Source organism: Drosophila erecta, unplaced genomic scaffold (assembly GCF_003286155.1).
Source record: "Drosophila erecta strain 14021-0224.00,06,07 unplaced genomic scaffold, DereRS2 tig00000294-arrow-arrow-pilon, whole genome shotgun sequence".
Taxonomy (NCBI): Eukaryota; Metazoa; Arthropoda; class Insecta; order Diptera; family Drosophilidae; genus Drosophila; species Drosophila erecta.
The window spans coordinates 463,501-490,142 of record NW_020825218.1 but is presented as its reverse complement, the minus strand read 5'-3'; the positions used below and the strand labels follow the sequence as shown (position 1 = coordinate 490,142).

Here is a 26,642-nt window from a genome sequence, read left to right as displayed (position 1 = left end):
TACAACAACGAACAAATATTAAAACCTGTGACAAAGCCGGGAAAGGCGGAAATAGAACCAACTGAGGATGGAGCCGCAACAAATGTGTATTTCTATGTACTCACCCTTGCGTTGTGTTTTTTGCCGGAGGGTGTCTCTTACAACCCTGACGAGTATGACAGACATTGCTTCGACTGCTGAATATTATAATGCCAAGAATTATTGAGTAACAACTAGTTTGTTAGTGTATATATATGTATATATATTTATTTAGGTATTTCAGGGTTTAACGCACATCCTCTTGTGACCTAAGGTATATTTTTATTCTGCAGTTCATAACATTTCTAATTTTATAGAAAAATTTAAGTTTTTGATCGCATTTTCGGAGTGGTTATGGTCCTTCGACATAGTCTCGAATGCCAACATTTATGCGACCCTCGGCAGCTGTTACTGAAAATCCAAGAATGCGGGCGTCCATCTTAGTCATCTTATTCTTTTTAATCTTTTTCTGCTTGTTCTTAAAAATAAATACAATTATGTTCAATAAAATTAATGGGATGTGAAATAAATATGCTCATATATATGCTCATAAATACCTTGCTGTCAGCATAGTCGTTCGCAGATGGAGTAATAGCAGGAGCCGGTTTGCACATATCGTCATTGTGTGCATTTTGGGCACGTTGCAAGCTTTTGTATTTGCTACGTCGCTCCAAAAACTGTTTTGCGAAATCCAAAGAATCTTTTCCATCACCTAAAAGATTACACTCTGGGTTAAAGATCGAATTTAAAAAGCGAAATATTTTTTGGAAAGACCTTTTCAAGTTTGTCAAAAATTATACCCGGTTACCGGCATTTTAAATTCATAGTACTAAAAAACATTGTTATCAGAAAATTAAAAAAAAAAATTTGTTAATTTTGATTTTCTTTAAATTAATTTTTTTTTACTTTTTCAGTCCGATAGAGTACCTAGAATGTTTATGTTCAGCCTCAATTCCATTTGTGGCTTCTGCGGATTCCGATGTTTATCTGAATGCGGCTACGTAAAATTGGGCTGTTACATATAGTTCAACTTTGAAGGCTATGTCCATTCGATTTTAAATCCGTTATTTAATATTAATCGAACAGCTTACAAGAAAATTTCATCCAAAAATATCTTTGGAGCTACCCCATTTATATTCATTTTACGACTGTGTAACGTCATTTAATATTTATTTGTGGGCGTGGAAGTTCTTCGAAACAAACTTCGCAGCTTAAACATCACTTGAATATGCATGCTTAATAGTTAACGCGATCTTGCTGCTCATTCGGAACGCCGTACGGACGGACAGAATGTCTAGATCGATTCGGCGAGTGATCCTAATCAAGCACATGTATACCAGTAGCTTACAATTAAACAAATCTAGGTTACTCATTTACTCTTTCAGTAACTGGCTTAAAACAATAATCATCCTTTACTTAAAATCTTAGAAAATCCTAAGCTAGTTGGAGTGTGAACGAGAAAGTTCAACCTATTGTATGATAGGTTCAAGCCAGAAAGTTTAGATTAAGCATGCAGATTCCAGAGATACAGCGCCCCAATTTCTATGTTGAACTTTCTCGTTCAAAACTAGCTTAGTGAAGGGTATCTGATAGTCAAGGAACTCGACTAAAGCGTTTTACTTGTTTATTACTTACCAAGGTATATTCGGACATAGTCCTTTACTTCATATGGCGCTTCCAAGTCCTGCAAGAATGCCACGAACGTGGGTACTAAAAATATAAGGAAAATTAAGATTTAAAAAGATACAAATTATGCAAATATTTACCATCGACTTTAGCGGACATATTATCTAAGCTCTTTATGCACCAGCTAGTGAACTCGTTTTCATACTCATTAACCTTGCTAATGACTTGGTCGGTGCTGCTTTGCTGCACATGACTTTTTACATTCGTCTTTCTTTCTTTTTCCTTCTCTTCAACTGAGACAGGTGGACCTTTTGAACGAATTTGGGCCAAATTTTGTTTCTCTGGCCGTTGTCCTGGTCCACTTTTATTTGCCTTTCCTGGGTTATTTAAGGCTGGCACTGTTTGACTCTTGCGCAAATTTCGAGGCGACGCAAATAAAGCCGAAGACTTATTTTGAGCTTGTAGATTGGATTTACTAGTTGAGTTCAATCCTCCTGCCAGGACTGCCGCCGCAGTTACGGAACTGGCACAGCTTGTTCCAGATCCATAAATTGGTTGAATAGAACCTAGTGCATTCGGTTCGTCCCATAGACCAGTTCCAGAACTTGTTCTTAATGAAAGTGATTGAGAAGCGGACGAGCTCCATGCTTTATTAGCGTTACCCCAGATGTTGGAAGTTGCACTTGCTACCAAAACCGCTGATGATAGAGGAGCTTGTTGGTGATGTTCCAATTCGCGTCGACGCTGCTGATCCACAAGGTCGTTGGCCAACCGTCTTGCCTCTTCCGCTTGAATCTCGGCTAGACTTATTACGGGGGCCGACGCTGGCGTTGACTGCCATTTGAGCAGAGCATCATTGGCTTCAGCTGCAGCTGCAGCATTGGCACGCAATTGCTTATCTAATAGCTCTTGATGTCGCTGCTGGTCTGCGCGACGCTCTCGACGTTCTGCCTTTTGTATCTCTGCGAGACCAGGCGCAGTGCTCATAGAATTTGGAGACTGCAGAGACCAAGGCGCTACGGATGTAGATGGTAAGCGAGAGGATGCTTGCGGCTCTGCTGTTTTGGCTGCGTCGTTCCTGTTGCCTTGTGCAGACGCGAATGTTCCTATAAATAAAACATAATAATAATAAATCATTGCAATAAGAGTTTAAAATGTAACGCTTTGATGGCATTTTTAATTTCTTTCGCAAATATTACTGTTCTTAAACTAAAACCAAAGTATAAGCTCCCAGTTTAAAACACCTTTTTTTTTTTATTAAAAAAATGGTTTAAATTATGTTCATTCTATCAAATATTTAATGTTAGTTATAAAATGCATATACAGTGGTGGACACTAATTTAGCACACTACGCATTGTCGATTTTATTTTCTTATTTTTTCAGTTGTTAAAATCAGTAATATGTTATGTTATATGTTGTTAATATCAGTAATATTTTATTGTGCCGTTAGGTTACTAAGTAGAGAAGAAGTACCGTTATTTTCACCTCTCTTCTTTCTTTGCCATTCGTTTTTATCCAGACACCCCCAAAATTGGCTGGACAATTGGCACTCTGATCGTTACTTACAGTTGTTGGAAGCAAGTGAATTTTTCGATCTTAAATTATTTAATTGTGCTTTATTACTTCGATAAATACAAAAAACTTAGGTTTAAAATGGCTAAAGGTCGCTGGTGTACTGAAGCACAGCGAAATGTCATCCAAATCATTAAATCGGCGGGAAAATCAATTTCATATATTTCAAAGGATCTTGGCTGCTCTCGAAAAATGGTTTATAACGCTTTGAAACATATTGAAAACAATGGTAATGAAAAAGGCAAAAACAAATACGACAACCCCGAAAAACCACAGCCTGGCAGGACAGTCTCATTCAAAAAGAATCCAGAGCTTCAAGGGCGATTAGAAATGAAATTTCATTACCCCAAGGAGTAAATGTGTCTTCCAGAACGATAAGGAGACGTCTTAATGAAGAAAATCTACGCGGATGTATAGCACAACACAAAATATATATAGCACAAAAATAATATAAAGGCAAGAATTTAATTCGCCAAGGAGCATATGAACAATAATAATAATAATAATAATAATAATATATAATATAATAATAATAATAATCTCTGATGTTATGATCCTCTATGCAGATTTACCGTTACACTGGCGTTTTATGCACGATAACAATTCTAAGCACACTTCACGACTAGTGAAGAGTTGCCTTGAGGATAGCAATATTGACGTAATGAAGGGCCAGTTCAATCCCCCGACCTCAATCCTATTGAGAATGGTGGATGTTCAGAAGCAGATTGGACTTGTAACACCCAGCACAATAAAAAATGCTTGGTCTCGCATACCGCAGAAGGGATTCCAGATTTGGTGCAGAGTTTGCCACAAAGACTTCATGAAGTATATAAACATAAAGGAATCCAACATAATATTCAAAGTTAAAATAAAAAAAACATTTATTACTGTATAAAAATACACTGTTTTGTCAAGTGTGCTAAATTCGTGTCCAGCCCATTTTGGGGGTGTCTGGATAAAAACGAATGGCAAAGAAAGAAGACAAAAGCTAGAGGTGAAAATAAAAATCTTCTCTACTTAGTAACCTACCCGCACAATAAAATAGTACTGATCTAATCATTTTACAAATGAAAAAATAAGAAAAGAAAATCGACCATGTGCTAAATTAGTGTCCACCACTGTATACAGCAATAATTCGATTTCAAGTACTAACCTGGAGTCCCACTTTGAACTGATTCAGCATTGCCTATTAATGCCTTTCGACGTTGGGCTTGTATTTGCTGTTGCCTCTCCTTTTCCTCTCGAATTTGGCGGGCTCGTTCTTCAGATTCATGCAACGCCCTACGTTTTTCATCTTCCAATTGCTGGCGCTTGCGTTCCTCCTTTTGCTTTTTTTTTTCTTCTGTCTGCTCTCTTTTGCGATCATCTTCATTAATTTGCTTAACTAAGGCTGGCTGTGTCGCATTCTGTTTTGTATTCAGATTCTGCTTATTAGCCTGCTTTGCCTGGTGCTGATGTGAATTTTGTTCCTTATGATTCTGTTGAATGTCGGAAACAAGGGATTTGACTATTTTTTGATTATGTGAATTCTTTAAATTTTCAGCGGTCTGATCTAAATCCCCTGAAGTGCTGTGTTTAACAATATCTCCCGATTGAACTTGTAATAATGGTGAAATTTTCACATCTTTTTTTGTATCTACAAAGCACGCCTCAGAAGACTTCTGCACATATAGTTGCTGATCGTCATTACGCTCTTCATTTAAGTGGCTCACTCCCCATAATGATGCTTCCGCGTTAGTCATTCCAGCCCACTGTTGGTCGGATTGTTGTTGCTTGTTAGGGGGTAACCAGATAGGAATCATTAAATTTTGCCTCTGTAACAATTGTGTTTCAGTTAAAAAATCCACTCCAGAGAGATTTTCGTTAGCAGAGTTCGGCAGCGAAGGTGGATGCTGTTGAGTACTTGTTGGTTGGCCCCGCAAAAGCATCCGTAAGTTGTATTCATTAATTAAGTCCAACTCATTCCTTGGCTGTTCATTAGGCTTACTAAGGTCGGGTGCAGTTCCACCTTGCATAATACAATCAACGGATGCTGCCAAGGCACCTACCTCTTGTTGCGATTGCTGATGCATTATTTGGGCGTTTAGAATAAAATTATTAGCATCTAGTAAATTGCCCACTGAACGTTGATGCTCGCTGTTGTTTGCAAAAATATGTTGCTGATCTTTCTTGGCCTGCTCAACCACTGTACTGTATAACTGTCTTCCGGCGACGGGGTTCAGTACGGACAAGGAGTTGCTTAATCCGTTTAAACTAATCAAATACTCAGGAAGAACCAGCATTTGAACTTTCCGACGAACAACTGTTTCCTGCTCGGCAGCCGAAAGCCGCTGAAAGCATTCATTTTTCGACAGCTCAGCTAGTATTTGGTATTCCTGGTGCTGTAAGTACTGATCCTGAAGCATTTGAAACCGCATTGTAAGCAAATGAGATGTATTACTAATGCTATTTCCGCTAAAATTTCCTTTTATTGCAGCACTTAGAGATTCAGCGGTTGCGGTTACATTTTCCTTCAGATGCTCATCTCTTTGCTGCTGCAACTGCTGTTCAACAACAGACAGTGCGATAGGAATTGGTGATGGCTTATGGGGTGTAATTGAGAGGGACGCTGTAAGAGGGGTTGGTATTTGACCAACAGAAAGGTTCTCTAGGTCTATAGGCGAAGGAAGCAAGTGACTGTGCGTAAATGGCATGTTACCATGACAAAATTTTATAAGCTCTCCCAGTGGTCTAAACCTATTCTCAGAGTACCGGCGTACAAAGAGGTTCTCATTGAAGTAGCCAGCGCGATACCATTCGGTCATCTCAATGGCACTGAATGGCCCCTGTACATTTGCCTGCGGATCCCGGTAAAACCACAATTCATTCAGATTTGAATTGATCATATGCGGTGTAGGAAGCATCGGAAAATGTGGTAGATGCATGTTATGATGTTGCAAAGTCTCATGATCCGAAAACGAAACACCTGGATGCTGATGGGCTGGATGAGCGACATCTGTAATTGTATTGGGAACTCGTATGGGCATGGTGGAAGGCGCTTGCTGTTGCACTCCTGTAACACTCGGTTCTATGCTTATCTCAATGGCTGCTAGACTTGGTAGTGCAGCTGTAAACCGGTCATCATTTTGAAGTTCGCTTTGATTCGCCGAGCTTTTATGATCATCATCCATTATAAGTTTTTCTACTTCATCGGCGACCTCTTTGATCCGTTCTGAAATATCTCCATGGATCTCTTCCTTCTTTGTCGTTGTAGAGCTTTTTGGGGATAAACTGCTTTCAACTTCTTCTTGCACAGCTGCTGAATTGGAATCTTTCGTTAATAAGGTTTCTGAGGTTTTATCTTTAACACTATCTGCATCAGACAGGTCTTTTCTTTTTTGGTTTGTCACATCGTTATCGGAGTTTAAGCTTTCGGTTTTTAAAATATGCGAACTTTTGTTAAGTTTTAGATCGGTATCTCCATGAAACGCTCCACTAGCATCAAAACTGCCACCCAACTCCGATGGATTTTCCATTGCCCATTCGGGAAGATTTTCGTCGACATCAACACCGCCTGCACTATTAACAGTCCATAATTGGCTCGACAAGCGTGGGTGCGATGTGCTTCCTCCCGGCTCTGCAACTCCCATTCCAGATCCTTTACTGTTTCCAGTGCGGTCTCGATCTGTACCTAAAGTCCCAACTGATGAAATCGAACGTTGCAAACTAGTTGTATTCTCGACGCTAGGGTCTTCATCACGCCAGCTTGTAGATCTTCCTAAAAAAAAAATATGAAAAGAAAAATTTTGTTACATTATATTCTTATATTTAAATTGCAATTTTTTGGGCCAGTTACAAAAGAGGAATAACGGATACCCATCCAAGGTTGTAAACTCAATATAAATAAAATGTATTAGTCGGCGACACTGTACTTCACATCGGCAACGGAAGGCGTCTTCCACATGTTTATACATGGATTGCACACTTAATTTATATTTTGTGGTTGAGTTCTAAACTAAAAAAATTGTTTCATTAAAATGTCAAGCTTTTAAATTGTAATAAGCACTTTTCTGTAGACTAGGTACACATAATATGTTGGCTCTTTGACATTGCGGGACAATCAATCCGATTGCATGCTGTATTATGCTCTCCATCAGTTGTATTCACCGCTACAAAACCCGAAAATTAATATTATGAAGCAAAAAACATTATTCGGTGGGTTTTGAGCTACTTGTTGGTGCGCGATTAAAGTAAATAATAAAAATTACGGTGATATAATTTGTTGGTAAGTAAGAGGGCAAGCAAAGCATTGTTATACACCTTCTTATGCGAGCTTCACTTCAACTACAAAGGTCAAGGTCAAAGGCCATGAGATTTTCTTTTTTCATTACTTAATCTTTCCCTTTATGATAAGGAGCATTGTAGCATTATTGGAACTCATTTTAACTAAACCCATATTTATATACTATCTATGGCAATACCACTATGTAGTAAGCAGCATTTTTATGAACATTTTTTAGACAAAAACGAAATGAATTGTCTTTGCTTACATTTTTTTAAGCTGAAAACATGCTATTTTCTATATTTTATAATCCTGAACTTTAAAACTGCCGTTAAGCTTTGACACAAGGCTTATTTTGGGCTCGTGTTTTTTGATAAATCAAGTGTATTCTGGCAAAAATACAAAAACACTGAATTTCCCACTGAAAATAGGTATTTTTAAAGATTATTATGCGGTATCTTTTATAAAAATTAGCCTCATTACTAAAAGATTTCTTATAAAAAATAATAATATAATATTTATCAAAAAAAAAAAGTGTATAAGAAGAAGTTTAAAAGAAATACAAACTTAAAAAACAGATTGTAGCATGAATGGTATCTTTAAAGAACTATAACTATATTGAATATAAAAATAATACTATAGTGGTAATTGACTAACCCCAGCGATGGCTATTGGTACCAAAACTTGTGCTTGTACTTCCACCGACGACACCGCTCCGCCAACCAGCAATATCGGGTCCTCCGATGGAACCGCTGGTAGCTGGACCATCTCCGGATCCATCTTCGTTACGTGTTCGTCGCCAATTTTCCAAGTTGCGATGATGACTAGAATAATCTTTTCGAGGACTTGAGCTTGGCGTTCCGTTCCAATCTATACCACCAGGGCCACTAGTGGAGGTGGTGGTAGCCGCAGAATCTCCAGTTCCGTTGCGATCGCTCCATGTGCGTTCGGCCTGGGAGCAAACAAAATCAGCAACGAATCGTACTTTTTTTTTTAATCCGTATTGCAAATTACCTTAACTGATATTACCGATAAGCTTTCATCATATAGACCGCTTGGGCGTTGGTATATTGGATGATATGCAGATTTTCCGCGCATTCGGCCCCGGTCGACTGTTCCACCACGTCCAGATCCTCGGGAGGCACTACCAAATCCACCGGGCGAGCGCTGCAACCAGGCAGGACGAGACTATTTTCAAAGTAAAGGAAATTATGTTACGAAAATCATGTCAAATTTCTTAGCATACGTTATTGCCAAGCGAGTTTTGGTTGGTGTCCTCCTCCGAGCTCGGTGTTAGTGCAAGCGGGTACTGGACCTTCTCCACGAAGAGCTTTCTGAACGATGGTAGGATATGAGGCAGTAGGCAATTCCGATCGAACAAGGACAGCATTTCCTCGCGTCCGTACCGGTATTCTGGAAATAGATTACGCGAAGTGGATGCTGTCGTGTTGTTTCCCAGGTTGTGCCCTCCAATCGAGATGTTTTGAGCACCAGTACCAACGTTGTAGGTACTGGGAGAGCTCGAAGGCTCGGCTGACATATTGCGTAACCATTCCGGACCAAATTTCATTGAATCTGTCATTTTCAGTTGCCTCCTGTTTAATGTTATGCTGACACTAAATTCAAAAAAATGTTTTTAGTTGATTGATTTGCACATGTTCAGATCGCCAATAAAATTAAATTTTCGTGGTACTCGTTAAACTCTTATTGGCTTTATTATTAGGTAGACAATTGTTTATTTTTCACAGTTGATGTTCTATAAATAAAGCACACTCAATCCAAATAGTCTTTTTTTTAAAGCAATCAATACAGGATTCATTTTAAAAGTAACTTAAGGACTAATGATAAATAAACATGACAGTGCTTGACTGAATGCATAGAAATAGCTAAATATTATAATACAAAATATAAAGCAACACAGAAACCTAACCTAAAATATGAAACTGACTGTCATACACGAACGCCAAATACACATGCACACTCAACACACATTTTAAACATACATGTTCATAGAGTTCAAATGCCTCATTCGAGCTCCTTTTTCAATAGAATTCTTTAAATTTATATAAATCACAGCATAAGTAGAGAACTACAAAAAAAAAAAAAAAGTTCTTTAGTATCTACATACACAGTGATGTACATATGTATGTGGTTTCATCGCACTATTGCTCTTTCGTATGGATGCGTGCAAATGGACGGGCTCATAGCATGTATGTTGTTTAGTTAATTTTTTTTTGCTGGTCTTAATAAAATTAGGCTACTACAACTCCACATTATTAATAAAAAATTGAATTCTGTTAAAATATTCTACTTACACGTACCACCAAGATATTATCGTAAAATACCAATACCAATATAGAGGGTGAAACCAGTGTGGCCGTCTTTTAAAATGTAAAGTAAACTATATAACTTAGCATAGGGGTGTTTTTGACCTTATGTTCCTTCTACACTAGCTCCACTACCAATACTCGGCAGATCCAACAACCTTGTTTCCACATTGCTACATTAAGCACTAAACCGCGAGGTAGGGAAAATATTCTACTCTCACTTTCTGAAACAAAACAGCGTATGCTATTTATAATATAAAACATTTTCTCCTAAAAATAAACACATTTTAGCTATAATTGAGCTTGTTGTATACAAACAATTTGAGTTTCGAGCGCATATGCAAATTTCTGGAACTTTCAAAGTTGAAATCAATATACAGATATATCAATATACAGATGGATATACATAAGCACTTTCTTGTGAAGAAATTCAATAATAATGTTGAACTTAAGCTAGATATTTATACCAGGAATTAGATTCAGTTAGAAGTATGTAACTGGTAGAAGAGAAGTGAGATTTTTTTCTTTTGTCTTTGCGAAAACATTTTGGCAACGCCCGCTCTTACTCCCAACATTTTAAAAATTACTTCGGATTCCCTTTGATTGAGTTTTGGGTATCTAATAGTCGAAGAAGTCGACTATAGCATTCTCTGTTGTTTTTGCATTATTATTTCATTATTTTCAACGCCGAAGCTAGCTTTTGTAAAAATAAACAAGTGAGAACACTTCCCCATTTTCTCGACTATCAGATAGCCTCTGTTACTAAGTGAGAATGAAAGAATTGATATTCAAGATTGAACACCACATGGCTGGGGATACATTTACTGCTTGCTACTTTCTGACGTCACTGATAGTATTACGCCCTAAAATTTTAATTATTTAAAAACCATCTAACTTAGAACGTTTTAGGTCTGTTTTTGGGTATTCCATTAGATCTTGAATAAATAAATAATCAGTGATTATTGTTCAAAAGGCGAGAGAGAGCGCACTATACCGTTGTCGCCATTAGCTGCATAGTACAAAACCAAGCCTTTACTTAGTGATTAAATTATTCATTTGTATACCTGATCTGTCCGTCCGTATGAGAATCAATTATACTATTTTCTTTGTAAGCAAACATTTTCATTTACTAAAAATTATGTTTTAAGATATTTTGATCGCATCATCCAATTCTAAAATATTTTTATAATACTGAAAAATGTATTGTGGGTGAGCGTTCTGTTCTGTTCATCCTAAAATGCATGTCGTTACGCACGTGGCCGCAAGCATGCGCATGTTACAGAAACAGAATGGAAACAGAATGGAAGTTTTTAAGTCCACAGCAACAAATTTTTTGCTCGTTTCTATACATTTTATTAATTTTTAAGGATCCAACAAATTGGGTTAGCATTTACCCTCGCAAAGCTTACCTCTCCAAGTATCACAATGCGCCATAGGTTTTATGAGTCTTCTCGTCCTTCTGGATAAGCTACCGTAATGTTTATAAGTAATTATTTAGCCACTAATGAGATAGAGATCAAGAAACATGTCTAATCGCAAATTGAATGAAACCGCTTGGATATTACAGATATTAAGATATTACTTTCGTACTGTAAGCCTCTTCAATGGTACATTCACATGTAGGGGTCTAGTTAAGGATTATCTTAACACATTGATAATTATTTTCAAGATTTACTTAATATACTTTCATTTATTGCAATAGAAAAAAATAAAGACTAACATGGACTTATTGTGTATGTGAAGAATCTTTAACAAATGTTTTTAAGAATTACCAATTCATTATTATACAGGTACTTATTTACATAAATAGGAATGTGCGTTTGTGATTTTAAAATGTACAGATGAAAATGGATTTAAAAAATAAATAATTCAGTGCCCTGCATTATGTACAAATGTACAAATGCCAAAAGACAGAAATAGTATATTAATTTTTGTAAGTGTGTGGGTGCGCTTAAAATATAAATTTTTAACATAATATTCATAATATTTTTGTATACGTGACCAAACATATCTTTTATAGCATATTTTAAGTTAAGACATATATTTATATTCATATATTATGAATGATTTCTTTCTGATTTTACAAATTCTTGTAATATAAACCTCTCCAAAAAATAAATTCAAATAAAGTTTTTTTTTTCAAATTATACAATGTTATGTAGTATTTAATATTGTAGTAGTTGTGAGGATTTGGTAGTACGAGGTGCCCGCCTTATGTGCCCATGGTTGGCTCCTGCCGTATTTCCGACTTCAGCTTGACAAATTCCTTAGCCACTTCATCATTATTTCGCTGCGACAAAATTCTTAAAATGGTCCAACCCGTCTCATCCATTTCAATACGTCTCATTAAGGGTAACCAGCATGCGACCGATCCCTATTATTCAAAACATACATAAATTCACATTATTTCATTCATACGACTTCATAGGAACTACAAACCTTTTCCGATATATCTTTTAATGGAATTACAGCCACTCCTACAAGTCGATCATCACGAGCAAAACAATAGTCCTTAACGCAAATGTGCAATTCAAAGAAGTCCAACTGCTCCTCATTTCCAATGGTGCTAGTATACACAAAAGGAAATTATTAATATTATTTATTACATTTTTTACCATTTCATGAAGAATCTTACAAGCTGAATGATTCGTTGTATTTGGGTGACCAGTTGTTAGACTTCGACTTTGTCGCGAACTTTCTCTTTTTTTCTTGAAGGTGCGGTCCGATCAAATTAATGTCAACAAATGGTCTGAACATACCCGAAGGTATTTGCCATTTAAGGTCATTAGCAGCAACAACTAGAGGTAAACATGTAATGACATATATAAATATTATGCGATATTTTGAACTCACCTTTCACGTTTACTTTATGTTCACCGGTGCCTGGATGGGAAAATAAGTCTATTTGCACGGATATTTCGCCGACACTATCCTCTGAGTTTTCTGGATCGACTACATTTATGTAATGAAATCAAAGTTACCAAAATTGTGAACGGGACAGTCTTTTTGCGGTTTGAGAATAAACAAAATTTTTTTTAAAAAAGGTATTTTTTAAAAGTATGGTCAAAATGGGCGATTTTGGGCTCCACCAGAAATATGGCAGAACATACGGACATGGCCAGTTCGACTTGATCCTGAACAAGAATACATATATGTACATACATTATATGGTCGGAACCTTCTTCCTTTTACAGCTTCCAGAGACTTAGACGCGGCGCAGGTTTGTTTCCGAATGTTGCCACGCCCACTCTAACGGCCACAAGCCACACAAAACTGTCACGCCCACACTTTTGAAAAATGTGATATTTTTTCTCTTTTTTATGTGTATTGTAAATTTCTATAGATTTGCCAAAAAACTTTTGCCACGCCCACTGCAACGCCCACAAACCGCACAAAACTCTCAAGCCCACACTTTTAAAAAATTTTTAAGTTTTCTTTTATTTGGTTTTTTTTTTTCACCAATTTCTACCGATATTCCAGAAAATTTTGAAATTTCTCGTAATGGGTACCTGATAGTCGGGGAACTCGACTATAGCATTATTTTTTGTTTGTAGTTTATTTGGTTGGATTAAAATTTTCCATATGATTGATTAACATAGACAAATATTTATATAACAAAAACAAATATTAAAGAAAAGTTGTCTGTTTTTATTTTTATAAATTGGTTACCTGGGAAATAATGAACGAATTTAATTCGGAAATCCTTCTCAATGCTTCTCACAAAAACCATAAAGGGCGTGTCTCTTAGGCACGATTTTGTAATGTTTTTGGGCATCGATGAATTGTAGATTGCTTTAGAACCAGCTCTATGAGTACAATAGAACCATCTTAGAAGCCAATTCGAAAAAAATGTTAATGTCTTAATGTCTTTTGTGTGGGTTTAACAGTTTGTTGCGGATTTTGAGCCTTAGGGTGGATGTGGCCAAAAGAAGTTTTGGTGTACCGACTAAAAATGGCAAAATACACTTTCAAATAAAAAAATAAAAAATCGTTCAATAGCATGGCGTGACAGTCTGGGCAGTGCAATGGCCAGCCCTTATGTATGTACATATATCTATACTCTATATAAACAAAAAAATACCTAGGAAGTATTTAAAGAAGGTATCTTGTGAGGGCGATACGTACCCCAGCCGAAATATTCTAATAAACGCATAAAAGTGTTTTTTAATTTAAAATTGAATTCATTCAACGAATCGAAAACGAAATAATACAGTGCATTGCTAATACTTTCGTCAGAATATACATTTTTATGTATTAGAAATTTTAAAAACTTTAAAAATTAAAAATATTTAAGAAAAAAATAACAGCTGTCATTATGCAGGATCACTTTAAAGTGTACTTACCCTCGTGAACTTGGCTGGATATAAAGGTTTTGATTAATGTGTCTGTCATTTGTGTATATAAACTAAGTGCGTAACGTAAACTCTGAAGCTCGGACGACTTTTCGAGAAAGGTCTTCTTCAGTCCGTTGCCACCCGCATGAAAATATTGTTTTATTGTATCTAAGGCAACGTCGAGAACTGCGCACTGCTTGGGTGACAAGTTTTTTTCCACTTCTTTTGATATGTCCATTACGCCGCTCAGAGCACTTTTAACATCCTGCTTTCCAGCCATATGTGACTTGAACAAACGACCCATATCTTCAATTTTTGCATTGGATGCCAAGTTTTTTGCATTGTCAGTAAGGTGTTTAAACATCATCTATTTAAAAAAGTAGACATTAATTACATTTCACTAAGCTCCGTAGTATTATTATACGAACAGTTTTATCAGTCATAGGTGGTAAGACAATTGTTTTCTCTAATATTCGCATTACGATCTTCCATAACTCCTTTAGTAATCTCTTCAATACTGTTTTTTCACATGATTGCGCATAGAGAGTTAGAGAGCCATCGAGTAAATCCATAAGCGGCCTTAAAACTTCATCGGCCTCAACGGCGACCGCGTTCCGTTGGGCTGCAAGATTACCAACAGCAAGAGTTCCACTGCCTCCTTTAATAGAAAGCAACATGTCCCCAAGTTCTCGCACTGATTGAGTAATACGTGGCTCCAAACTAAAGATGTTTAATTTAAAAGTATATATTTTATTTTTAAACATTGATGTTTACTGAAACCAACCTTATTGCGAATTGTGAAGCTAAGTCGTCCAACGCTGAGTTAAGATTTTGCTGAAGTTCTTTCAAAATATTCGCTGCATCCTCCTCCAGCTTATCCCCACCCATGGACTCAAACATTTTTTCTAACTGCACCCTCAGTTGCTGAATGTTGTTCATAAGTATGCAAGCCTATCAGGGTAGAGAGGAAAAATGGGGTCATATATCGTCATATATATCGTGGATGATTAAATATATTCTATATAAATTACAGAGTTATTTTTCTACTCACGATTCTTTCATCCTTCATATGCTCTGGAAACTCTACTTTCACAATATCCGCATAGGCTATTAGCACTTTTACGATTGTTTTAGCAAAACGCCTCATGTAACGTTTCCAAATTTCTGGATCAGGACACTCGAGTTTGCTAACAACATCGAAACATTGCGTCAATTGCGTGAAAACGTCGACTACAGAATTTGAAAAAAGCGCGTGCTCGCTGCTCTTTTGAAACTACAACACAACGCAAATAGTTTTATTTTCAGAACTGGTTATAATAGCAATAATATTATTTGAAGACCTGCACAAGTAAACAAAATATAAATGTGATGGAAAAAGTAAAGCAAGTGTATAGATCATTTCGTCTTCGCTTGAGGGTGTTTAATGATAAAACAGCCTATTGTGTTTTTTTTATTTTATCAGCAAAGAAGGGCTTGAAAGCAGATCTCAGATGCCTTCTACATAAATAGGGCCTTTTCCTACGAGCTGTTAGATCACCCAATGTGAAAATATGATATTAGTGTTGCTAGTCTTTTTAATAGTATAATTCTCTATGGAGTTTTTCTTATCGACTTACAATTTTATTATATTATGTGTACTTTTCCCAAAGTTCAAAACAAGGGCTCGCAGTGGAAAGATATGCAAGCTGGTCGGGACAGTGATTTGCGACTTGATTCCCTGATAATTTCCCTGCAACATCTTGTATGTTTAATAACCACATAAACTTTTAACAAAATAGTTATAAATCAGGGTTAGACCCATAGGGCACCAAATCAGAAATCTGAAATATTTAACGTTTGTTTCCAGGATGAGAAATGAAAGGGATATAGTTATGATCAACATATCTGCAAAAACACCACCCAACTACTTCCAAATGGATACAGGAACTAAAAATGAAATAATACATAAATCACATATATTTATGCGATACATTCTCGAGCAGGTCTCTTTCACTTTCCAACAGATTTTTATAGTTTTTACCCCGTCTTTTTTATCTCTCTTAAATGCGCCATGAAGGTATTCCAATGAGACATCGTCATTTTCATTTAGCCACTGCATCACAAAAGGCTCGAACCATGCTGGGTAATCGGGCACCGCTCCTTTGTAGGGAGGCACCTCTTTGACGTAGTTACTGTATAGCCACTTAACTCGAAAGTGGAGGTTCATATAAGCGGATGACTTGCATAGACGATGCTGCTCATGCTCCTCGAGCGCGTACTTCATGTCCACAGCAAAGAGATGCCACATTGAAGATGCTGATAACTGCATACGTATATCAAAGTAAAAATGTTCTCAAGAGCAACAACCAAAAGTTTACCTGTCCAATATTTAGCTCTTGGGGAAACTGATTTAAAACGGTTCCGTAACTGTTTTTGTCCTCATCTATTACCGATACGATTAAAGCTATTAGCTTGTGCCAGAAGTCAACGCTATCAAGCTTAGGTTCGTGATCATCTGGTGCACGTTTAGCTTCGTTGGGATCAACCTGGGTTTTGTTCAACAACAAGTTGGTTAATAAAAAAAGGTTTTAAAAAAAGGGGACTAGAGTATATGCCAAAAATAGTATAAGATACATAAGTAGCGATCATAGCATTATAATATTAACAAGAACGAACGCTACAATCTGTACAATCTTCACCTTAGATACCCGTTAATCGTTTCATCAATCCCGAAAGCCCGCCTGTCGCGGGAATCAAATTCAAGACTAGAAAGCTATCCTAGATAGAGAGCTGTAGCACAATAGTATATTCTGGCCATACATCTTTAAAATTATTTTAATTTTTAATTTATAATTATTATTATTATACTAATATTATGTACTACTACTAAGACTGTACGAGTATGTATGTATGATACTCTAAAATATGCAATAATTTTTACCTGAAATTCTCTGTTGTACAGTTCATAACAGTTCTCAAATAAGAACTGATACGTGGATCTCAGGCATGCTTTAACACAATCCTTGACTACAGTACTTGCCCTCGGCGGGCTAGATAGCTCTTGTACCTAGGTTGGTATATATAATATATTATTATTCAATTTTGAATATAATTATATTACCTTCATGCGGAAAAATGTAATGCTGGTCAATAAATCGACTGTAGATTTTAGATCCATTAACTTTTCTGGACTCGATGCAGGAAAGTTATTTCTGTACATTGACAAATCGATCCTCAGTGAGTTGTGCAACTGGTCCAGCAACTTAACAAATTTTTCTTTCTAAGAAAGAATAGATTTCGTTTTAAAGAGATTGAAATATTTTCTAATAATAATGATAATTCATTGGTTACCCCAAAATTGCTGGCAGCAAATCTATCACTGGCCGATACTGCTGAGGAAGCAGTCGTATGAGCGTAATAGGCATTTATGTTTGCCAACAGGGTACTCATTACAGCTGGTACCCCTGGACAAAGATATTTAGCAGATAAGCAATGGAAATGTGTCATAGCTTGATAGATATTCTCAATTCCATATCGCATAGAAAACTCGTCGACAATCTCCTCGGGTATTTCATCAAAATACAACTTCCAAGCATCGTCCCCTTTTTGAGTTGGCAGCTTGACCTTTAAAATGATTGTCAATTTGCATGATTTGTATGAGATGAGACAAGAACTTTTTAATAAATAAATAACTAAATGTATTACTTACCATTCCGGTATTTTCTTCACAAAGATAATGAAAAAGGTTCTCGTGAAGACAGGTATATTGTACATGGTAAGGAGCTACCTTTTCCTCGCCCTTTATTTCAACTGATATATGAAGCCTTATCGCGCCTGACACCGCGGATTTATCTGTACGCTTTTCCAGGTTGTACCATACATCCATTTCACCGGAAAGAGTACGAACCTCAATAATTGTTTGGCCCAAAAAGTCGTCCGACTCTCGAGTTAATTTCTGACGCAGCTTCGACTTCAGGTCATTGTCTTCGTCCCAAACTCTAACTTTAATGCGGTCAGAGGAGTTGTGGCATTCGCTAAATTCACCCAATAAACAATAATTTATTTATTATTGTAATAAAACATTCATTATATAATTATTATAATTCAAGAAAAAAATTGTTTCTAACATGTTATAATATAATATATTCGGTGACTAGCCTGCATTGGGATTACTGGAATTATAATCGTATAATTATGTTATTATTGCATTTGCTGTAAACTGTAAACTAATAATATTAAATAAAACCAATAAGCCGAAACTCAAGAAGCAAGCTTACTCAGTTGTATTCTGATTGCCTTTCCTTTGCATCCCTTATAATTGTGCTTACAGAGACTTGGTTAAAGCCGGAGATACTAAACTCTAAAGTGTTACCAGGATGTATATACACATTAAAAAGGCACGATCGTCCCTCCAGGCGGGGAGGTGGAGTCATAATTGGCGTCATTTGTCCGCTATCCAAATGGTCTCAAATAAGCTATCCGATAGGGACCAATTTGTAGTTCTAGGTGACCTGGTTCTACGTGGTTCACAGAAGAAAAATAAAATATATTTCTCCCTATAGCACATGAATTGCTTAACGTCTTGCTCGACATATCGTTATCGATTGCTTGACTTATGCTTTGTAACACGGCCTGAACGTGTGTTTCTATCCAGAGTAGCACCTCTTACTCAATCTGAAGATCCATATTATCCTACTTATAAGGTAGCATCGGATCAGGCATTACCTCACTCTGAATTTTTTTGCGGAATCTAAGTCGAATTAAATATTTTGTCCCACTTTAAGCGAAAGCTTACTGCTAAGCCCAAGTGTTAGACCTGTCTATTCGCCAGGTTCCGGGTTCTCGGGTCCCAAGTTCTATGCTGAAGCATTGTGTAAACCTCTTCTGAAACTGCTTGCCTTATCTCTGGAAAGTTCAAAGTTTCCGTATATGTGAAAGGAGTCATTTCTGATAAGGAACAAATTGGTATCTCTAAATTGTCGGGTATTCCTAGCACCTTTGTAGGTCAATCATATCACCATGTCAGATCGGTTTTATGAAACGTAGATCAACAACCTCTAACTTAACTTCTTCGTAATACAGCGCTTCAAAAATATGTCATCTACTTTGACTTTAATATTAGCATTAGACTCTATTATTAATTATTAGGTTTCCCGGTTGATCTTTTAAATTGCATTTCAAGTTATTTGAATGGCACTGTATGTCAATGTATCGAATGACAACGTATTCCCCGAGTCCTATCCGACATCCCACAAGGGAGCCACCTTATTTATTAATGACCTTCCTTTGTAATAAAACCTTCGCTTGAATTTATGTTCGCAGACGATGTTAAATGAGGCCTGCAATTTAAGGCCATTTGGACTTACAATTCGGTCTAGACAGCTTTCTAATTAGTGTCGTGATAAACTTTAATGGGTCCTAGTGTAAAGTTATGACAATACACTCAACTTACACTCTAAGTGTGTGCTCTTTGGACAAAATAATATGGGTTGAGGATCTTGGTGTTTTTCTGGACCCAAAACATAAATTTTCAGATCATATTTCGTATATTGTCAGTAGGCCATGGCTTTTCTTTGTTTTATATACAGATGGTCAAAGGAATTTAATGATCCTTACTTGACTAAAACCTTACTTATTTCGCTAGTCTGTCCGATTCTTAGCTATTGATCACCTGTTTGGTATGTTCTCAATGTGGAGTTCACTCGGATCGCATTGAATCGGTTCACTGTTTGCCTTATTTGCCGTATATTACTTCCTCATATTCCAGCAGACTAATGTTAATTCCCGTATAGCGGTGGATAACAGTACATTAGTGATGAAGCGCCCTAAATGATGACCCTCCCCCTCTAATATCACCGTAATTATTTTACCCGTTAAGTAACAGGTATCTGGTAGTCGATGCAATCGACCATAGGGTTCTCTCTTGTTCTGTTAGGCTTCATGCTTGCTAATTTCAATCCCGTGACTGGGTGGAATACGGACCAAGTCCTGGAAATCCCATTTAAATTTGAATGGCGTCGGGTTCACCATCATGAATTAGAAATGCCCTGTTCTATCATCACATACAAGCAGTCAATCAAATGTGAAATCAGCACCAAAATATCAAAGTCAGCCCGAACAGAATATAAGCAGGCAAGTGCCATATAAAAAAGAGGAAATAAATTAATTTGATTACAAACAAAATTATGCGCAAAGCAAAACGAAAACAAAAAATGCAAGACAAAAACGATAAAAACGCAATCACCAAGTGCAGTGAACAAGTAAATGAAGATGCTGGAGTGAAATGCACATGTAAATTCATAAATACATATGTATGTACATATATATATACGAAATTAATTTTATATTACTTTTTTGATTCGTTGATAAGTATGTAACACGTAGCCGAGGCGATTTGGCCCTGCCCATTTCAGAAACTATAAGAGCTAGAAAGTTCAGACTAGACTTTCCGATCTTAGAGACGTAACGCAAGCTGGATTCCTGATGTTGCCACCCACCGCCCAAAACTTGGGGTGGCAACAGTAAACAAATCTCTGGAATCTGTATGCCTAATCTCAACTCTCTAGCTATTGTAGTGCCGAGTGCTCGTCGTTCACACGGACGGACGGACTACTCGGCTATTGATCCTATTCAAGTATATATTATATATATGTATACACTTTGAGATAGCGCCACTACTGACAACTTTTTTGTATTAAGAATTTGAAGTAATATTAAATAAAAAAATGTACTGCCGTTTTTATTAATTAGGCGTTAAAGAAAATATTTCATTTAAGATAATATAGATTTTTAATGCCAAATTGTGCAAATAAGGCTCTGTAATATTACTCTGTAACAATAAAAAAAAAAAACCGGAAAAATTCAAAATTCGACTTGAAAAAAAAAAATTAAATCAAAATTAAAAAATTAACTTAATAACTATCCACTACTATCGAAAAAAAACTGATCAAATCAAAGATCCCTTGGAAAGCCATCTATTCATCTATGCCTGTATAAAGTATAAGAGTTGTAAAAAAGTTAGCGTCAAATGCGCAGCCATTTAACATAGAAATTTATATGTTTTATTTATTTTTTACCCAACTTTCAATAATCAGTAAAACAAAATAATTTAGTAAAACTCTCAGAGTTCTGTGGCAAAGAACTTTCTTAGTGAATTGCTTTAGATGACCGTACTATTTCACCGGTGGTTTCGGAAACGCTTTCTTCTACCTGGTAAATGCTATTCCACATATCTAGTATACCCTTTAACTCTACCAGCATCGGGTATAATATTAGTATTATTACACGATTAAAAAATGGTAACGCTTCAGTTTCGCTTCATTCACGAAATAAATATGTGTTTCATTTAAAAGAGATATATGTATGAATGTATGTGTGTATATTTAGATATGTAGCTAAAAAGTAACTTAACTCAATTAGAAACTTATTTTGAGCTTTATATAAGTATTTCGACGATGTTTTAATACGAAACAAAACAGTTATGTATAGTTCCCCTTTCATTAGCATTGTTAAACGATATGCCCTAATTAATGCCCTAGTATTAAATACTATTACACTTTGCACCTGAATATTTGCTCAAAAATAAGCATCAAATTGTCACCAATATTGATCATTACAAATAATAATGATCCTAATTTTTATATATTGAATATACCACAAGTGGGAGTGCATTTTAGGTGTAATTATTGTATATAAGCATACACAATTGATATTGTGGAGGTTAAGTAAGGGATTTAATTTAGGGCACAAGTACTCACAAGTGAAACTTCTCGTTCCACACAGGGTTAAGTTCCTGCGGCATTGTTCGCGTTCGTTTTTTCACCTTGCTAACCTGCACCGTCACATATGGATCACTGGTACCGCTTTTATCCTTCGCTATCAGGCCTTGAGCACAAATCACTGCATCAAACCAGGTCAAATATAGTGGGTTCATCAATTCAGCAGTTCATCGTTTCCAAAACCATAATCCGCAAATCAACAATTTCGAGTGTGGTTATCAAATAATGCATGCCGATTAAAATGATGTTCCAGATGTTAAAGTTTGTCATTTTCATTTCATTAGTCGCCAATTTTAATTTGATGTTTGTATTGATTTTAAAATAGTTAAAATTTAAGATTTGGAAATTTTATATTTTTATTTTCAAAGCGATTTTGGGGAGTTGAAACGAAGAAAGTAGTTTTGAGAGTTTTTTAATATGTGCATTTAATTATTGATTAAATTTTGTTGGTTTTTATTTTCAGTGTTGGAAATTGATTTTCAAGGGAGAAAGAAGAAGAGAAAAACGGAGTCTTTTTAGTAATGATCTTTAATATCAGCTCAGCAGAAACAGTGCAGTGCTGCTGACTTGATTACTCTGTCACATATACACATATGTATGTACATATACACAATCGCTAAGATAATATAAGTATATACATTTATGTACACATGATTGCTAGTCAGAAAGATGCAAGTGACATATGTATGTAGGTAATTGTCAAAGGTATTTTGTCAATAACGAAAAACACTCAGTTCTGTACAAATACAAAAAACTGATCATATTTTTAAAGATCACAAGAGCACAAAAACAATATATTTAGTTTAGTAATAATGGAGTGGTTCAACAGATATAACTATGTATATATATAACCTACATAAGAAAAAAAAATACACCAACTTGCATTGAAACAGTGTAGAACATGTACATATGCTTTTACAAAAACAAAAAACATACATACATTAATGTTTACGAGATCGGATAGCATTATTATTACCTCAAACGCATAAATGTACATAGGTAATAAAAAATTGCTTTTTAACAATTGCCAATTGCCAACAAAAAGCCTTTCTTTTTATAAAATCAAATATACAGAAACAAACAAAATTCAATAAAGATTTACCAATCCCTGTTTTATTTACAGATTAATGTACAGATCAGTGTATATATATGGATAGGTAAATATTGTTTATACATACATATGTATATACAGGTAATTTTGAATATGTACATACATATGTATCTAGCATAGGTATTTGTTAAAGTGCCGTCATCAGTAAGACAGTTTTGAGCAGCCCTGGTTTTCATTGTAAGCCGCAGTCTTATATCAGAGTAGCAGCTGCGGATTTTTTTTCCAGGATGCATAAGCATAGTATAAACTATGTACTTTGCAGTCAGAAGTTGGCAACGCAATTCAAAAGACATATTGACGCCATATACAGTATATATTGTATGTATGTTCTTCATCAGTTTCAACAGCTGAGTTGATGTACATAACTATGTCCGCCTGTCAGTCCGTTCATTTCAACGCGGACGAGCTCCGCCTTTCTTGCCTTGTCTAAAAATTCAGCAATTATTGAATCCGATACCAGAGCTTTTTGTCAATTTCTATCAGCTCAGACGAAATAAAAGCATGAATTTGGCTATGTCGCATTAAAAAAGGGGCAAGTTTGCTTTCACGCTTTTAAAATCTAAACCTCAAAGCATAATCACAATAAATAAAATCTGTCAATGAATTGCACTTAATTGCCCCGCATATATTTAAAATAATTCTTATAAATAAATAACATAGATATTGTACCGCCTTTTAATTTTAATAGCTAATATGGCCCGGAATGAAAACTCATATAATTTTAAAAATTTAATACTCTTCCTATTTAAGTTACTATTTCGATTTATAGTTTTAATTAAAATAGTACAAATCAAATGCGAAAAGAAAACTTCCAGTATTTTGCTGACTTTATAAAAATATATTTTTAATAATATATTTTATGGTAAAAGGTATTAGGAAAAGATTTGAACAGTAATTTAAAAAGTTTGTCCTGAGAATGATAGCAAACGCAATTATGACTAAATGCTTAAAAAGTGGATTGTAAAAAAAAGTAATTCGAGTCTGAATTTATACATAATGTATGTATAAATATTGTGTATTTCTACTGTAAATTCTACTGTGTATTTCTACTGATTACAAAAACTTTTTGCCACGCCCACTCTAACGGACAAAAAACACCTAAAACTGTCACTACCACACTTTTGAAAAATGTTCTGATATTGTTTCAATTTTGTTATTTAACTTTTTAATTTTCCTTCGATTTGCCATACAAATTTTTTGCGACGCTTACACTCATTTTAAATTTTTTTTTTCATGTTCCCAATGTTTTTTCCCAATTTCTATTAAACATGTTTGTATTTTTCATTCGGACTTCCACTAGCTGAGTAACGGGAGGGTCGGGGAACTGGACTTTACAATATCATATTGCATTAAAATTCAGTCAGTTTAATTAGAATAGTAAAAGAGCTGTAACCGTGTTTTCTATTGCTATTGACTACAAGTTTAAAAACTTGAACACTTTATTAAAACGTTCTGACGTCCCGGCCTTACTTGTAATAAAAAGAAGACTTTTTAGAAAGGGTCATGCAGATAGATATAAAAATGAGAGACGGCAATATCGACTCGGCTGTTGATACTGACTAGGAATATATGTATACTCTATATGGTGGAAATTCTCCTTTAGTGCGTTGCAGACTTTTGAATTAAATTATTATACCCTCTGCAAGGGGGTAAAGCATTTAAGTTATAACCCCTTTTTTCGTATAAAATAATTTTTTCATCTTTTAAATAATGTTTTTAAGGAAAAAAAACGTTTAGCGTTGATTTTATTTTAAGTCTTTCATGAGTACTTCAACCAGTAGTAGCCCATTCGCAATATAACACAGCAGTGTATCTGAGGGTAATATTCACGGTAAATATGATTTAAGTATTAAGGTAATTTAAAATTGCCTGTGATCATCTAAAAAAAAAAATTTCAAAACCATCTACTTAAAATAGAATATTGTGTGTATTTATAACTCTATATGGGATAAGACCATACAAATTAGTACCCAACAAATTTTCACTGGGAAGTTAAGTAATGGTAATACAAACAATTTACTTAAAACGTAAATTCCTTAAAATGTAATAATAACAAAATTTAGAAATCATCTTTAGAAAAGTAGAGTAACAAAATCCAATGTATGCTAGACTCAAACCATTGTTTCCCCCATATCATGTTTAAAATCAAATTATACATTTATTTACATTAATCGCAAACCAAAAAAAAAAAAATAAGGCCCTTTGCTTTTAAGTAATTGGTTAAAATCCAGTTTGTAGTGGAAAATTGGAAAGTGGAAAATTGTAGTGGAAAAAAATTTAGGATGCTAGGAAAGGATCAAATTATAAAACAACATAAAAAAGAGTTAAAGCAATATCATATGGCTTTGTTTGTGTACCTGTAATTGTTAGTTTGCATGACCACTTAGATGTTCCCTCAACAGTTGCGTGTTCAGCCTGCTCTAATGAATCTATATGTGTATCGGGATCCACACCGAATGTCATCCTTAAATTAAATTAGTTTCATACATTTATGATATTCGCTTTCTTTTGACGTTCAATGAAAAATTATTAATTATCAAAATACTAAAAGTATGTAATTGTATTGGCTAGGCCCTTTACCTATATTATTTCGATATCACTAGAAGCCTACCTTATTATATCGTAACACTAAAGGGGGCTGTTCAATTAATTTGTTCTTAACCCTATTCATGTGGTTTACCTTTGCAAGAGCTGTGAAACACTTTGAATCTTACATGTTAGCACGAAGCGCATACATAAAATTCGGGCGCGAGTCTTATTTAATACTGGCGCCATTCAGTATCAAATTACAAGCGTTTGTTTCTTTCTACATAAGCTTCTTAAATGCTGCATAATAAATAAAATTGAAAAATTGTTTAATAGAAATAAACTCGCACCTTATTATATATATGTGGATTCCCCAAATATACATGTATGTAATGCGTACATGCATATCATACACTTTAAGAATACAAAGATTAATTACAGTTACATATAATCATACATTCATTATTGAAAATCAATGTTGTTTTTTTCATATACATACCAATATAATAATAATAAACACAGCGTGTCATTCAATTGCGAAATGCAAATACATTCACATACATCCAACTTAAATTAAACCGACAACAGAATACTACGACGATTAGAGGAAAATTTCAAACCTGTGATTGCTATTTTGGCCGACCACTTGCTAGTGCCATCCAGGACGCTTTGCTTCACAGCCTTCATATGACCGGTATGACTCTTCTCCTCAACGCTGAATACGGCTCTAGTGAATGAATGCCATTTCAAAGTTAACTTTCTTTTGTGGTTAATGGTTCTGGCCGCTTACCAAACTAGCTGACTTATTTTAATATGTAAGATTAGGAGTTTGCATAACATCAAATATAATTTCGTTTAGATTAAATTGTTACCCCACTCAAAGTTTTTAAATTAAAAAAAAAATAACGACTTTATCGCTGTGATTATACGCACTAGTCAACTCGTTATATGGAATTGAATGTTACCTAATTAACTCGAAAATTTCCGGCTTCTCTCGTTCTCGTTGCTTCATTCGATCTTTCATCGCTGTAATAATCGAGTTAGCCTTGTCTTCCGCGCCGTGCTTTGAGCTTTTTTCGGCAGCACCTTTGATAATATGATAAAACTTA

General features: G+C 35.4%; 2 protein-coding genes across 10 annotated transcripts in view; both read right to left on the bottom strand.

Annotated features, from left to right (window-relative positions):
- Window positions 1-216: 216 nt before the first annotated feature.
- On the bottom strand, window positions 217-9,870 carry LOC6555839 (GIGYF family protein CG11148). 5 transcript variants are annotated; one of them, XM_026983214.1, is made up of 9 exons: window positions 9,607-9,870; window positions 8,725-9,094; window positions 8,493-8,666; window positions 8,136-8,430; window positions 4,371-6,974; window positions 1,785-2,750; window positions 1,654-1,728; window positions 576-730; window positions 217-496 (listed from the first exon to the last, which is right to left on the bottom strand). In XM_026983214.1, exons 1-9 carry the CDS (start codon window positions 9,618-9,620, stop codon window positions 371-373), a joined length of 4,779 nt encoding a protein of 1,592 aa, XP_026839015.1. In that variant the 5' UTR covers window positions 9,621-9,870; the 3' UTR covers window positions 217-370. The 5 variants fall into 5 exon arrangements, with proteins under 5 accessions (XP_026839015.1, XP_001982705.2, XP_015008686.1 ...); XM_001982669.3 differs by having other exon boundaries at window positions 9,800-9,870; XM_015153200.2 differs by having other exon boundaries at window positions 9,794-9,865.
- A 2,065-nt stretch (window positions 9,871-11,935) lies between these two features.
- LOC6555838 (protein unc-13 homolog A) overlaps window positions 11,936-26,642 on the bottom strand; it is a 36,858-nt gene continuing 22,151 nt past the window's right edge. For all 5 annotated transcript variants that reach the window (XM_026983347.1, XM_026983346.1, XM_026983344.1 and 2 more), the window contains 17 exons: window positions 26,499-26,619; window positions 26,154-26,260; window positions 21,876-22,017; window positions 17,828-18,152; window positions 17,470-17,742; window positions 17,240-17,398; window positions 17,060-17,185; window positions 16,497-16,664; window positions 16,160-16,441; window positions 15,191-15,412; window positions 14,924-15,090; window positions 14,568-14,859; window positions 14,149-14,506; window positions 12,659-12,757; window positions 12,441-12,603; window positions 12,245-12,371; window positions 11,936-12,179 (listed from right to left, as the gene is read on the bottom strand). In XM_026983347.1, coding sequence (XP_026839148.1) covers window positions 12,018-12,179; window positions 12,245-12,371; window positions 12,441-12,603; window positions 12,659-12,757; window positions 14,149-14,506; window positions 14,568-14,859; window positions 14,924-15,090; window positions 15,191-15,412; window positions 16,160-16,441; window positions 16,497-16,664; window positions 17,060-17,185; window positions 17,240-17,398; window positions 17,470-17,742; window positions 17,828-18,152; window positions 21,876-22,017; window positions 26,154-26,260; window positions 26,499-26,619 — 3,293 coding nt within the window. In that variant the 3' untranslated portion in view covers window positions 11,936-12,017. The remainder of the gene's footprint in view (window positions 12,180-12,244; window positions 12,372-12,440; window positions 12,604-12,658; window positions 12,758-14,148; window positions 14,507-14,567; window positions 14,860-14,923; window positions 15,091-15,190; window positions 15,413-16,159; window positions 16,442-16,496; window positions 16,665-17,059; window positions 17,186-17,239; window positions 17,399-17,469; window positions 17,743-17,827; window positions 18,153-21,875; window positions 22,018-26,153; window positions 26,261-26,498; window positions 26,620-26,642) is intronic.

Coding starts and splice junctions, on each gene's coding strand:
- LOC6555839 (XM_026983213.1), bottom strand. CDS start 9,507: ATGAGGCATTTGAACTCTATGAACAT. Junction 9,095..9,481: donor CATTTGAACTCTATGAACAT/GTATGTTTAAAA, acceptor TTTTGAATTTAG/TGTCAGCATAACATTAAACA. Junction 497..575: donor ACGACTATGCTGACAGCAAG/GTATTTATGAGC, acceptor TTTATTTTTAAG/AACAAGCAGAAAAAGATTAA.